The sequence below is a fragment of the Triticum urartu genome, chromosome 1A, assembly GCF_056163025.1.
Source record: "Triticum urartu cultivar PI428250 chromosome 1A, HENAU_Tu73, whole genome shotgun sequence".
NCBI classification, from domain to species: domain Eukaryota; kingdom Viridiplantae; phylum Streptophyta; class Magnoliopsida; order Poales; family Poaceae; genus Triticum; species Triticum urartu.
Genome location: NC_141873.1, coordinates 238610496 through 238624238, shown reverse-complemented (window position 1 = coordinate 238624238; position 13743 = coordinate 238610496). Strand labels below are relative to the sequence as shown.

Here is a 13743-nt window from a genome sequence, read left to right as displayed (position 1 = left end):
CTTCGGTCAAGGTACATTTGATACTCGTTCTTATCTTTCTCCCACTCATATTGGCTCGAGTCTTGTGATGGATAGGCAAGGCATTTCATCTTCGGTCTTCCACAACAACGACGGCTTGAACAACTACATCACCAAAGTGTCCATCTTTGATCTACAACGACAAATGCAAAGCGCACAATCAAGATTGCGAGAGAGAATCGAGAACCTCTCCATCGACATTCGCCACTCCGAAGCGAGGAAAAGGGACTACATCAACAACAAGCTTTCGCACAAAAGGAGGAGCAAGATGCAAGGATGGAGGAGATTCGGGCCTTGATCAATTCTACTTCACCTTCGTCATCTTCAAGGCGGCGGCGAGCAAATCGATCATCTTCGAAGCGCCTAAGCGATACAAGCGCAAGTTTTCCATGTCCACATCTCGATGGCGACCACCATCACCTATGTGATCCACCTCGTCATGAAGGGCAAGTCACCTCCAAGCAACATGTGCACGACGACGACGAACGGCATCTACTACGAGCTCAAGTGCGACAACGCCAACATCATCATGACGATGCTCACCAAGCGCCTACCTACAAGTCCCAACAAGCCCTACTTCACGCCAAGTCCAAACTTCATGACCACAAGAGAAGACCGCGAGACAAGCACCACCAAGAGCATGCTACGGCTACTACCACCACCACTTCGGCATCTTCGCCTTCGGACGTACGGCATCTTCGCCTACTTCCCATGAGTTCTCCTACATCGACATCATCAAGTACAAGGCGACCACCTACGAGCAAGGGCGACACTTCCATCTTCGGAAGCCCCCCAAGGAAGATGGTCGAGAATGGGACATTCCTTTCGGTCATGGAGACGAGCTACGAGGTGCCACATCATATGGACCTCCTACAACAAGACGGCAACAAGAAGGTCGAGCAAGGGTCATCCCCTTCGAGCACGGCGACGAGAACGAACCTCTTCAACAACATGAAGACGGCGCCCATATTGGACTCATACTCCGAGTCAAGCTATGAGACCGCACATGAGACCTTATCTTTGATCTTAGAGGAGAGTGATGATGTGCCATCTTCGGCCTTCATCCATGGCTACGACTACGACATGATTGAGGATGGAGACATTTGTACCTACATCTAGTGGTGGGGGGGCGGGTGGTGCGTATATAAAGGGGGAGGAGGGGCGACTTGGAGGAGGGGGCAAGGCGCGGCGGAGGCGGAGTCCGGCTCGGACTCCGGTCCGAGCTCGGCGGCGGCGGTGCTCGCGCGCGGGAAGGCGGCGGCGGCTTGGGCCGGCAGCCCGGCTGGGTTCGGCCCAGTCGGCTGGAGATTTTTTTTAAAACAATTTCGCTGACAGAAATAAAATCCTAGAAAATAAAATAAAAAACTAAAAATGCCAAAACAAATTTTCACCGTCTAAGTAAAATATTTAGAACGAGATGAACATTTTCTTGGCCCTAAAATGCAATTTCGAAAACGTGCAATTTTTCTAATGCAAATAAAATCGAATAAAAAATCAAAATAAATGATTTTAATACTTTTCCTCCAATATTTCAATTATTTTGGAGAAGTCATATTATCTCCTCTCTTATATTTTAATACGAAATATTTTTCGGAGAGAAAAATTATTAAAATCAAAATCCTCGTTTCATTATTTGATAAGAATCAAATATGAAAACCTGGAAATCCCCAACTCTCTCCGAGGGTCCTTGAGTTGCTTAGGATTTTGAGGATTGCGAAACGAAACGCAATAAAATATGATGTGCATGGGTGACCTATGTATAACATTCCAAATTGAAAATTTGGGATGTTACATGGTGCGGCGGCGACGTGACAACTTGTGAACATAACTCGAAACTCTAAAGGAAACTAGACGCTAAGACCAGCAACTCGACACGATGATGCAATCGCAAATTCAACAAAGCAAAACTCTAAAAAGACTATGCAAAGTCTCGGATTGGTTCGGATATGATGAACTAACCCTAGTTTTTTTTGGCTTTTTTCATGGACTGTAGGTATGAAGAACAGACTCGATCTAAACTACGGAAAACTGTAAAATCTCACCGAGCAACCTGGAAATCCGATAACACTTGATAGAGGCAAGGGTGTCCCGATGTTTCGATGAGATGGTGGCTATCGCTTTCTGTGGGAGTCGACCTTGACGATCCGACTACAAACGTGTGAGACGTCGCGCCTTAGCAATCGCTAATTCAACTTCCGAGGGGTTATTAACCACGCCGGAGCACGATCAACCTGACCACGAGGGTCTGTTTCCTGCGAGCAAACGAAGAACAAGCAAGAAACTGAGATTGCAATCTGGATATTGCGAATATAAGATGAAGGCTTTATTGATCAAGGTGGGGTTCTGTGACGTCTTGGTCTGGTCGTTGGACACAAACGAAGTACGCGAAGTTGCAGCTATGGCGAACTTTTAATCTGAACAAAACCCATAGTCTAAATGATGCCCTAAGGGCTGTATATATGGAGGAAGAGGGGAGAATTTCATGCCCCTTGGAGGAGGGGTCCGAAACCAACCCTAACTCTATTTTCCCCACACATATGGACTCTAAAAACAGCCTATACTTAAGTATTTCAAAAATACATGGGTCTAGCCCAATAATAAGGTAACGCAGCACCTAGAATTGCCTCTGGACGAAATTTATGAAGTGGCATCTTGTATATTAAGTCCAAGGCTCCATGCACTCCTTATGGTGGCTTCAAAGTCCTGAAATCATCACTTGTAACTCCGTTCTTGATCCCCTTGCATATGCCATCATCTTCATGCTTGAACTTGCTCCAAGGTTCATCCTTCTTGTCCAAGCTAGGCCCTTCATTTGTAAGCAAAACAAATGTATCCAATTTAGACAGCATCATATTCTCATGAACATTAGAATCGTTACCAAGAAATGAAAGTACCTGATAATTCAATTGGCATGCGCGAGCTCTACTAATTGGTCCAGTATGTAGAGCAGCAGGGGCTGTGGGTGTAATAATGGTATTGATGTCCTCATCACAATAACCCTCGGAAGTTGGTTTAGCGATTGCTAAGGCGCGATGTCTTCTCACGTTCATAGTCGGATCGTCAAAGTCGACTCCCATAGAAAATGATATCTATCTCATCGAAACATCGGACACCTTCACCTCTATCACCATCGCTTCTATGAGTTCCTCGTCACCTGCTCCTAGGTCGCCCCTGAAGTTGATCTCCCCATGCTCGACCTGCAAGGTTTGCATCCTTAATTTTCCCCACCCCTTTCCAATCTCTGGAGCCTATGATTTGGGGAAAGGCAAGGAGAGATTCTGGAGCTGATTGTGATTGTTTCTCTGGATGGAATATGGATGCAGATGTACTATGGCCAAGAACTGCTCTCTGCCACGTGAGTAGATTGGAAAGGCAAGGCGCAAGGAGCGATTGGAAAGGCTGCTGCTGCTGCTCCTGGACGATGCAGCTCCTGATACCACTGCCTCTTGTTGATTCAAGCATGGTAAGACCTCTCGATTGCACTACTCCATGTGTAGATGATTGAACTTGGGTGTGAGCATTTTGATGCCTCTAAATTCAGTAAATTTGATACTCACAGGAGTACACTTTCAGTACTGTAGGAGTACATTCTGCCTAGAGTATTTGCACTACAGGAGTACTTTCAGTACAGTAGGTGCTTGTATTGTTTCTTAGAGTATTACTTGGAGTAAACGTTGTAGTTTAACTGAAATCAACATTTCTGAAAATCATGTTTCTCAATGGGTTGTATGTATTGAAATCAACATCTCTGAAATAATGTGCATCGTGCTGTAGTATTCTTTTTGTCAAGATTTTAGTACTCTTGCTTGGCTCAAACCAAACTGATTAGGTTGCAGTATTCTTGTTATCACGCCAGCGTACTTTGATTGATCTACTGGGCTCAAACTAAACTGATTTTAGAGTATACTCCATGTTACTCCATTTTAGAGCACATTCTTGGAGTGGATCTGCATTTCAAATAGTTTACAAGTGAGAGTACATGGAGTACTACAATTTAAATCGAGGAGAAGATGGTCCCTACTCCCTGATGATGCCTCCGTTACCTACGACTTCCTCAACCACCACCACCACGACTTCGTCGAACATGGTGAGTACTGAGTACTCCTCCAATGCTTGTACTCCTATCAATTTTTACTGTTGTAATCATGGGGTAGTTAGCTACTGTAATCATGGCCGGAGTAATACACCATTAGTTGATAAGAAACAATTTCAGTATGAAACCTCTCGATAGTAATTGTTTTTTCTGTGAGGAACAGTACAAGGTTTCAGGTTTGTTTGCCCCATTCTACTGTTTTGAAATCATTACCAAATCATATGAAGCATGATAACAATGTTCAAGCTGATTCGGTGAATCTGTAGTCTATACTCTATATATTACATCTTACTGTGTTCCGCAAATATTCAGCATTGCAAAACAAAGAAATATTAAATAAAAGCTTCAGTATGGATGATAGTGTGATTATATCATATTTAACTTGTCAATAACCTCCGTTGTATACTACATCTGCATCCCTGTCAATGAACATGTGCACTATTGAACTACCTGTGCATCTACATCTCTATGAAGATACATATACAACTGCATCTTGGATGAAAACTATTGTTAGTTTACTCGCATGAGCCATTCAAGGAAAGTAGTCTCTCTGTTCTAGTGTACCTAGATGTACGATGAAACGAACTTGTGAACCAAAGCAATTTGATTTGACGGCCGGACAGAGGAAGCAGGGCAGAGATGATTTATTTATGGGCGATGATGAATTTCTACAAATACATATACTCCTATACCTTCCATGCATGTCAGCATCCGGTGCTACTGCTTGATTTCCTGAAGATTGTAGAACCACCCCATGCCCTTAACAAATCGTTTCATATAAACTTCTGTACCTAGGAATGTAAAAATACAAAAAGGATAAAATCACTAACCTGTCATAGAAAAAATGGCACACTCCTGTCATCCTGCATGTTTTGGCTTCAATTTCCCTCGCGTTGCATCTCACTGTGTCCTTAAGAAAAAAAACACATTGATAATTATAATTAAGAACTTCGCCTGCAAGAAAACAGAACCAGCAGGAACTCGTCGCTTTCATTGTCTTCAAGGCCCTCTGGTAATATAGAGAGAAGTCCATATTGCCCCCTCGAACTTGTCTTAGGATTCACTTTACAAACCTTAAGTGAGTCAACAGTGGAGATTAAAACTTCCATAGAACCAAGATAAGCCTTCCATAGAACCATGATAGCATTATCTCCGAGATTCTCTCTTTGGCCAGTTAGTGAATAAAAAAAGTATGAGCATGGGATTTTAGAGGTCTAGTTGAACAATAGGTTTCTCTATGCATGTTATGTTTATTTAGGTTATGTTTAGTCAGGGCAAATATATTCAGGTTATGTTTACAACTCACTTAGATCACATTGATACAACATATACGAAACCAGCATTTGGAACTTTGCACATTAAGAAGTATTATACAGTCAAGTTACTATAACAAATATTTCGCATACTATACGTGTTCAAATAATAATTTATATGAACCTAAGATTAGTCAGCAAACTCACGTTAAACAACTTACCAGAATTTGAAAGGGAAGGTTGATTCTCCTCTTGTAACCTGACAGTATCCTCCTCTTTGTTCTTCCGATAAGCTGCACGCCTCTGTGCGTTGAACTGCTCCCTTGTTCCGTCAGCGTAATTTTTGTGTTCATTAAATACAACTCCTGTTGCGTGCTGCTCGGAAGTTCTGTCGTCTGCATCATGTTAAAAGTAAAACCAAAAAGCCCATAAAGCTCATCCCAAAAAACCAAAAAACCAAAAAGCCCATAAAGCTCATCCCGCTACCGAATACATCAGTTTGGATGGTGGATAAGCATGCATGGGAATACCTTGAGTATCATCTTGTAGCTTCATCACACCATCCGTCTTATTCTGATTCAACATGCGCATCTCATCGTTTAAAGGTTCACACCCTACAACTTACCAATCAACAAAAAATGCGGTATGTTGTACATGAAGGTGAACACCCATAATTATAAACCATGTCATATGAAATGCGGATGAGTCAGTACCATATGAATCCTATGCTACATATGTGCCATAATCCTGTGTTAGATTACTTGGAGCCAACAACGAAGCATCATGATGGTCTCCAATCCATAGCGATCTTGATCCATCTGTAGCGTTGTGACCAGGATGAATATAAGACCAATGATACATAGGTGACAAACTATGCAGGCAACATTCTCACCAATCTTCACATAGTCTTATACCTGGAACCATCGTGTAAGTATCGTCAACATTTTCAGCTACGGGTATGATGCTTGCATTGTATTATTCAACATTTCTCCCGCTCGTAAGGCCTGCAATACATTATGCACAAAGCTTGTTACTATTATAAATGCATTGAACGCATGTGTAGGAATTTCTAATAGAGTGCATCATACCCGTAGTAACATCCTCTATTTGTTGATGTTCACCTGCCTTGCTTTTTGAATTCCCCATATGCACCTATGGAATGGCAGTTCCCTGACATTAAATGACCATTGCCTAATGGCAAGAATATTTGAAATAGCGGGGGTGGGGTAGCAAGCTCTTCAATGCATGAACTCACTCTGCTTATTACTTATTTTGTCATACAAAGTGCTGTTTATTCAATTTTTCCAAAGGATGGTAATTCATACAAAGTGCCCTTCCTACCTTTTATCTGGTGTCAATTGAGAACTGTTTTAAGGAGTAGAAACCAATCACGGGGTTATTATACACTTGGTTAGTAGTGTTTCATATTTTCTTACCTGCATTCTTGATAGTTTGTCATGTCTCTCATGGTTGACATGCCAAATCAGAAAGAAAGAAAAATCCTTATGAATTGTGAGCTTTGTCTGTTAACTTAATTGATATGTAGCGTTCAGTGGCAGTGAAAGTGGGAAATTTCCTCATTGTATGAAGACAACAGACTCATGACTTACCATTAGACAAAGCAAGAAATTTGTTTCTTTGTATAATGGTAAGTCATGAGTCTGCTGTCTTCATACAATGAGGAAAATTTTGTTTGCTGCTTATTCATTAATATCTTATTACTGGAAGGACTTGCAGTGTATTAGCGATTCAAGGTTGAGGAAAGAAAGGAATTTAGGTTTGAATAGAATATTTAAATATTTATTCTAACCTAGACAGATATAATGGGGTATTGGTCAGACCTCAATCTGCATGAATGGGCCTTGATGACAAGGTGTGTAGATACTATTCTTAGTCACCTGTTTTCCCATGTTGTCTGGATAGGTATTTTTGAGCTGTGTGTACCCTGTGCCTGCAGGGAATCATTGCTTTGCTTGGGGCACATAGACTTGGAAGGTCTATGCCTGAACGGAGTGGCTGGGGTAAACCTAAAACAAAATATACTGTATGTTGTTCCTAACATTTCTATGTGTGTATATATGCTACTTTCATACTTTGGACATTTTGATTCCCCATGTCCAGGTTAACGATTGCATAGCAGGTTGCAGTGCTATTTTGACTACGTGTGCTTTATTTAGGCTTAGGTAGTTAATATTTCTACTTAGAATTACCCTTAATTTCTCCAGAGAACTAACTGTGCTTATTTTCAAGATTTGTGCATTGCCAGAGTATAGTTTTGCTATCTACACTGTACATGATGTTTCTTAGCCTTTGCTCACATCTGATAGTGTCAATTAAATAGGCACAAGGAAAAAAAGTTGAATCTTTAATTCTTTATATATAATATCCACTTAAAAACATTGGGCTCCAAATATTTCAGTACAAGTGCATCATATTTCAGTACAAGTGCTTCTAGAGAGCTCATGCTTCTGTATATGCTGCATAGAAGTGACAAGATCAACACTATACTACTTTATGTTCTTTACCACCAAAACTATTTTGCTGAACGGTTCATTTTGAGCAGGTTGAATTATGGCATACAATGTGTGGAGATTCAAGCAATAACTACGTTCAATTATCTCTACTGCTTTGCACGTTCATACAGGCAAGTTTTTGGTTCAGCCCTATTCAGCAACTATCTGCTATTGCTATTCATTCTCACCTGTACCATGAATATAATGGCAGCTTATTCATTTTTACTAGGATGATTTCATAATAGCTGATTAATTGACTATGTGTCATAAGAAATGAGAAGCTACACAATGTTGTTAACTAAAGACAGGCTTTTGTGCTTCTTGAGAAATCAATGTAAATATGTGCTGCGTATAAGTAGCAAAGATTTATGTAAATACAGTGTTTTGTATAATACCTATATTCGCGATCGGCTACGGCAAGGGATCACCGCTGGATCTGTACGCGAACCGCGACTCAGGCCGCGGATCGGCGGCGGATCTGTACGCGAACGATGACGGCTCCTGGAACGGATCGGCGTCGGATCATTACGCGAATCACGACGGTTCCTGCATCTGGGCGGCGACGAATCTGCGGGTCCTCAAAACTCGTCAAGAACGGCGCCGCACATAGGGATCGCCGTGGAAGTGAACCCCGGCGGATACTCAACGTGAACAGCGGCGGTTGTCGTGCGACGTTGAACTGAAAGGGCTGCGGGGAAGGGACCGAGCGGGGGGACGTGCGCGTGTGATTCGAGCGCAGGAGGAATCGTCAACGACTGGATCTGTTAGCTGGTTTTTTTTTCATAGGTTTACTGTCGTAGATCTTTTTCACAAAGTTTTTTATGCATAGACCGGTCAATGAACAACTAGATCCCTTGTCCCACATCGCCGTTTTTTCTGTTTTTTTGGTTCGCCGCGGGAACGGGTGCGGAAGAGTTAGTACGACATCGAGGCAAAAAACAGTGGAGGTGGGATGAAAATTAACCGGCGGAGACTACCAACTGCTCCATTAGGAGTAGAGATACAATATCTCGAGCATCGGGGACACACAAATTCGGGGCGGTTCGGCGAAAAGCGTCACCAGAAAGTCAAATTCTTTCAAGGACTGACATATAATGAACCGGTGTTCACTAAAACGGTCATAACGTTGTCATGAGTCCGTTTTGGACCCACAAGTACTAAAAATGCTCCCGACGAGCGTGCAAATCCAGAAAATACTCCTTGCTAGCGCTAGGAGGTCTGGGGTGCCTTCCAATTTGGTTCTAAGGAGGACTTTTTGGCCTGGAAAGTCAAATAACATCATTCGACGCTCCTTTTTCGTTCAAGTTTTTGAACCCGTTGGCCCTTCCTTTTGAAGGAAATTCGAGAGATTACTTTCATTTAGACATTAGTCCCCCTAGTAAGGACAAACGTAGCTTTGTGCACATGATTTATGATCCGGGAATTCCTATTTCTTCATAAATTCAAGAAAATCCAGCAGCTACAAGCCTTATACTCCTTGTTTTCGCCATGTGGCATGCTGTAACTTACGTGTGTGACAGCCAAGAACCAAAGGGCATTCCTGGCAACGGTCAATATATACATGGATACAATATCTACAGCATTGAGGACACACTATTTCGGGGCGGTTCGGCGAAAAGCGTCATGGAAAAGTGAAATTCTTTCAAGGACTGCCATATAATGGACCGGTGTTCACTAAACTTTTTTTTACTATACACAGTAGGGCAAAACCCCACTATAATTATTATTAATTAATAATAAAAAGCAAGGGTCCAACAGTACAAAGGCTTGAGGTAAGCCCTAAAAAGAAAAAAAACTACCAAAAATAAACAAAATTACAGAACAAGGTTGTCAAGCCAAGTAAAGAAAGCCCTTGCATAACTCTTTTTAATTCTGAATCTGAGCAAGTTAAGCTCTTCAAGGAAGATTGCTTTCCACCTCTGAACTGAAGGTTGAATTGCTTGGAAGATGAGATTATTCCTTGAGATCCAGATAGCCCAAGAAGCTAGGATGATGATTTCCATGAAGAAAGGTACATGTAATTTCTGCCTGAGATCATCAAAAGCTTCAAGCACAGAAACATTAGCTTGTCTTGTAGGGCATAATAGGTCCCAGCACTGGGATGCAAAAGGGCAGGTCCAAAAGAGATGCTACAAGGTTTCCTCCTGAGGACAGTTATTGACAGCACAGTTGTAGCTTTCCAAATGGAAGGTTTTCCTGCGTAGAAGGTTCCTAGTATTTAGCCTATCATGAAGTAATCTCCAAAAAAACACCTTGTGTTTGGGCTGGCAAGAGCTATTCCAAATCCAGTTAAACTGCTGAGGCACTAATTTAACTCCCATCATTACTTCATAAGCCTGAGCAACTGAGAATTGGCCATTACCCCAAATGTAACTCCAGGTGTCAGTGCAATCCAGGGTGGCAGAGGTCCTTAAGGCAATACAGATGTCTTTCATATTTTCAAATTCCTGGAAGGCTTGCACAGTGAGTGGAAGGTGAAATAAATCCTCCAAAAATTCAGTGTGAATAATGGTGTGCACAATAGTGTTTTTATTCTTCACAAAGGAGAAAAGGTGTGAGAACAAGTCCTGTAAACAAGCTGAATGCCACAGATTAGACCAGAATAAAGCACTTTTACCATCCCCTATGTGACATCTGGCCAAAGATTTAAAGTTGTCAATGAGCTTGAGATTTGCCTTCCACCAAAAGGATCCAACCCAAGTACTGCCAGGCAACAAATCATTGCTATAGTAGGTTTCCCAAATCAAGTTGACCCATGGGATGTTATGCCTATTATAAAACTTGCGTAGGTTCTTGAGAAGAAGAGCTTTGTTCTGAACAAAAATATCCTTGACCCCCGGGCCCCCTTGATCCTTAGGTCGACAAATAGTACTCCAAGCAACCATAGCAGGCCTGTGGTCCTCTAGATCAGGACCTCTCCAGAGACAATGCCGCAAAAACTTGATTGCTTGGGTTTTAATAGTTACAGGGACATCAAGGCATCCCATGAGGTAGATCAACAGAGAGTTTAAGACAGATTTTACTAATAACAATCTGCCAGCCAGAGTCATGAAAGAAGATAAACCCACAAGCTTCTTCTGCAGTCGTGTGACAAGAGGAAAGCATTGCTCCACAGTTGGTTTATGAAGACCCAAGCACTACTAGAAAAAGGGCTATGGATGGAAATGACACTAATGGCGCACCAGACATGTGGTGCGCCATTAGTATATACTAATGGCGCACCATGTGTTGGTGCGCCATTAGTGTCCAAATACTAATGGCGCACCACATCCACGGTGCGCCATTAGTAATAATATTTTTTAATTTTTTCAAAACTACTAATGGTGCACCGTGGGAGCGGTGCGCCATTACTAGTTCAACTAGTAATGGCGCACCGCTCCCACGGTGCGCCATTAGTAATTTTTTTTATTTTTTCAAAACTACTAATGGTGGCGCACCCAACTAGTAATGGCGCACCACTCCCACGGTGCGCCATTAGTAAAAAAATTTAATTTTTTTTCAAAACTACTAATGGCGCACCGTGGGGATGGTGCGCCATTACTAGTTCAACTAGTAATGGCGCACCACTCCCACGGTGCGCCATTAGTAACTTGGCCCAAACATTCGCCCGAATGCACCCCCACCCCCCGTGGACCGCCTTTTCAGTTTCCAAAAAAATAAAAGAAAATGATAGAAATGTCAAAAAAATAAAAGAAAATAAGATTCCCATGTGATATGTGGTCTAGTTGTTAGCAAAATTTACAAACATGAATTTTCGACTTTTTTGCAAAATCTCTCGAGAATTTGTAAAAATGGGCATAACTTTTGCGTACGAACTCGGATGAAAAAGTTTTTTATATGAAAAATCATCTACTCGAAAAGTTACATCCGAATTTAATCGGGGGGAACCCCATTAAACATTTTCAAAATCCCCAAAAACCTAACAGAAAAAAGTTACGGGGCTTCTAAGATCCGGAGGCAAAAAAATTCAAAAAAATTCAAACTTACTAGTGGCGCACCGTATGCTAGGTGCGCCACTAGTAACAGAAAAAAAATTAGTTTTGAAAAAAAATTAAATTATTTTTCAAAATATGGTACATAATATGATCGGGAAGTTTGAAATATTTTTTCAAAATTTCATCATACTCATGAACATGAACAAAGTCCTAGACATCAGCAAGGTTTAATAGGATTGATATGATAGATATATCAACAAGTGCCAGTGAAGTGAGGTGGTGCTGGGGTTGGATAGAACTAGTGTAAGGATGGGTGACCTTTTGGGAAGTTTGACCACAGAGTGTGATTTGACTTGAGATTAAGCCATAGTGACCCGAGATTAAGAAAAAAATAAATAAATTTGAATTTACAAAAATGAAAAAAAAATGAATATAAAAAAATAAAAAAAATGATTTTTTTTAAAAAAATGAAAAAAATTTATTACTAATGCCGCCCTTCTATGTGGTGCGCCATTATTAAGTCAGAAAGTAATGGCGCACCTCTAGGCATACTAATGGCGCACTACTGGTGCGCCATTAGTATGTGGTATACTAATGGCGCACCAGTGGTGCGCCATTAGTAAAAAATACTAGTGGCGTGCTACTAATGGCGCACCAGTAGTGCGCCATTAGTAGGCAAAACTGGTGCGCCATTAGTAGGCCTTTTCCTAGTAGTGAAGGGTGCTCCCAAATACTGAATGGGGAAGGATTCTCTTTTGCAGTGGAAAGTATTTGTCAAAATTTCCACCTTGTCTTCTGGCACATTAATTGGGATGAGGCTTGACTTATTATAGTTCACTTTCAGGCCAGTAGCATCTGCAAAAGTGTTGAGGAGTGCTTTGAGGCAATGAAGTTGCTTTGCATCAGCTTGGAGGAGAACCAGAGTATCATCAGCATACTGGACAATAGGAAAGTCAGGGCATGACTCCACTTGCAGAGGTGATGTAAGCAAACTCATGTGCATGGCCTTATTGAGAATTGACTGGAGCAAATCAGCAACAAGCACAAATAAGAGTGGGGACAGAGGGTCTCCTTGCCTGGCCCCTCTAAGACAGTAAAACTTTTTGCCAGGCACACCATTAAGCAAGATAGCTGATGATGTAGAAGTAAACAACATTTTAATCCAGTTGATCCATCTGTCTCCAAACCCTTTGTCCTTTAAGATATCCAAAATTGTCTGGTGCTCAATGGTGTCAAAAGCCTTCTCAAAATCAAGTTTGAGCACAATAGCTTCTTTTCTGGGTTTATGACATTGATGTAGATACTCAAATGCCCAACCCAAGAAGTCATGGATGGATCTTTCCTTTAAGAATCCATATTGGTTGATGTGCACCAATTTGAGAATCACTTTCTGCAACCTGTTGGCCAATAATTTAGTGACAAGTTTAAGACAGCAATTAAGTAGTGAGATTGGCCTGAAGTCATTTGCTGTCAGAGGAGTGCTTCCTTTAGGGATCAGAGTGATGTAAGAGGTGTTTAAGCTCTCAATTGAGATTTGCCCAGCATGAAAGTCCTGAATAAATCTAAGCACATCCACTTTAATAATATCCCAACAAGATTTGAAAAATTCACTGTTGAAACCATCTGGACCTGGTGATTTGTCAAGTGGGAGGTCCTTGACAACTGCATTGATTTCTTCCTTAGTGAAAGGTAGCTCCAGGTTATCAAAAATTGTTTGGTCCTACCTGGGACCAAATAAGGAGTCCAAATCAAAGTGCATTGATGTTTTGTGAGATGTTCCCATTCTTTTCTTATAAGATTCCCATAGGATTGCAGCTTTCCCAGCATGATCAGAAATTTCCACTTGGTCATCATTTTGAAGAAAAGCAATATGATTGTGCCTGTAATTGATAGAAGCTTTTAGTATGGAAGAATTTTGTATTTTCATCTCC

The 13743-nt window shown here is 41.4% G+C and overlaps 1 protein-coding gene across 21 annotated transcripts; it reads right to left on the bottom strand.

The window, feature by feature from the left end:
- Positions 1-2317: 2317 nt before the first annotated feature.
- Positions 2318-8671, bottom strand: LOC125553643 (uncharacterized). 21 transcript variants are annotated; one of them, XR_007304145.2, is made up of 8 exons: positions 8273-8661; positions 6453-6516; positions 6279-6368; positions 5895-6182; positions 5586-5759; positions 4942-5021; positions 4804-4870; positions 2318-4152 (listed from the first exon to the last, which is right to left on the bottom strand). XR_007304145.2 is itself a non-coding variant. In XM_087517672.1 (8 exons), the coding sequence occupies exons 4-7, from the start codon at positions 5953-5955 to the stop codon at positions 4816-4818; spliced, it is 363 nt and encodes a 120-aa protein (XP_087373798.1). In that variant the 5' UTR covers positions 5956-6182; positions 6279-6368; positions 6453-6516; positions 8273-8668; the 3' UTR covers positions 2318-4152; positions 4804-4815. The 21 variants fall into 21 exon arrangements, 17 of the variants coding, with proteins under 17 accessions (XP_087373798.1, XP_087373800.1, XP_087373816.1 ...); XR_007304147.2 differs by having other exon boundaries at positions 2318-3215; XM_087517672.1 differs by having other exon boundaries at positions 4942-5014; positions 8273-8668.
- Between the last annotated feature and the right edge of the window lie 5072 nt (positions 8672-13743).

Excerpts from the sequence above, each read along its gene's own strand:
- LOC125553643 (XM_087517672.1), bottom strand. The coding sequence starts at position 5,955 with ATGCGCATGTTGAATCAGAATAAGACGGATGGTGTGATGAAGCTACAA. Across the intron at positions 5,760-5,894 it reads GCTACAAGATGATACTCAAG|ACGACAGAACTTCCGAGCAG; the intron begins GTATTCCCATGC and ends AACATGATGCAG. Across the intron at positions 5,015-5,585 it reads ACCTTCCCTTTCAAATTCTG|TGAGATGCAACGCGAGGGAA; the intron begins GTAAGTTGTTTA and ends TTAAGGACACAG.